The following is a 965-nucleotide window of genomic DNA, read 5'->3' as shown; positions in this document are numbered from 1 at the left end:
AGGACCTGGTTTCCTTTAGCTCTAATGGCCGTCCTTCCCCCAGCAGCGAAGTCCGGGATGCAGAGACCTCACATCTGCCCAGCAAGGTAAGAGGGAGCTGTGAATATGGGGAAGAGCATCCCATGCCGATGCCCCGGCTTGCAGGGACTCTGCAAGGCTCCGGGGCCAGGGTGGGCACTGGGTGAGCAGCAGCTGCCTCCACGTGGTCCTGGCACGCTCCGCACCACGGCGTGGGCCCACCTGTGCAGCCGTGGCACCGCGTCCCTGCTTGAACCTGCCATTAAGGTTATTTTTGCAAGATTTTTCTTGTGACAGCGTTCACCATTTGTGTGCACTCCTGCAGCAAAGCAGCAAGGAGGACAACGAGATCCACTATGCCGATCTCCAGCCCCTGCCCACGGCCCCACGGCACGGCAGGAGCCCCGGCGCAGCCTGCTCCGAGTACGCCAGCGTCAGAGTAGCTGCCAAGTGATACGTGGCACCGCAGCCTGCAAGGTCGAAGAGCCCGTTTTGGGGGAGGAAGCAGGGACATTTCTGCGGGGCACAATGACGAAGTGGATCTGTTTGCGTGGCACACCCCGGTCCAAGCTCGGCACGCCGTGCTCGGAGCTGGCAAAGCTCCCTCAATTCATTCCCGTCTCAGCAGTGGTGCTGGGTGAGGTGCCCCGGCCATGCCGGGCGTTGGCAGCCGCTCTCCCAGGACCCAGCAGCCATCTCAGACACAGGATCAGGCCACGAGGCTGAGCGGCTCTGCCTTCTGCAAGCTGTTCGGTGCCGATTACGCCAGGAGGACTTCACACACGCCCGTCTCCACCAGCATGGGCCACCACCAGCACTTTCCCGGCTCAGCAGGTCCATAATTTGTCTTGTCACCGCACCAAGCCCATCCTCATTAAAGCCAGCAAACAGCCGTGCCGTCCGGTCCCGCTGTGTTCAGAGCAAGAGCTGTAGTGCCGGTCCTGTGG

General features: G+C 61.9%; 1 protein-coding gene across 1 annotated transcript in view; it reads left to right on the top strand.

Annotated features, from left to right (window-relative positions):
* LOC104161628 (signal-regulatory protein beta-2-like) overlaps positions 1-472 on the top strand; it is a gene marked incomplete at its 5' end in the record, with an annotated part of 1,482 nt that extends 1,010 nt beyond the window's left edge. The window contains 2 exons of the mRNA XM_009700129.1: positions 44-86; positions 316-472. Coding sequence (XP_009698431.1) covers positions 44-86; positions 316-472 — 200 coding nt within the window. The remainder of the gene's footprint in view (positions 1-43; positions 87-315) is intronic.
* Between the last annotated feature and the right edge of the window lie 493 nt (positions 473-965).

The sequence above is a fragment of the Cariama cristata genome, unplaced genomic scaffold, assembly GCF_000690535.1.
Source record: "Cariama cristata isolate BGI_N322 unplaced genomic scaffold, ASM69053v1 scaffold30385, whole genome shotgun sequence".
Taxonomy (NCBI): Eukaryota; Metazoa; Chordata; class Aves; order Cariamiformes; family Cariamidae; genus Cariama; species Cariama cristata.
This window is presented reverse-complemented; position numbering and strand designations above follow the sequence as displayed.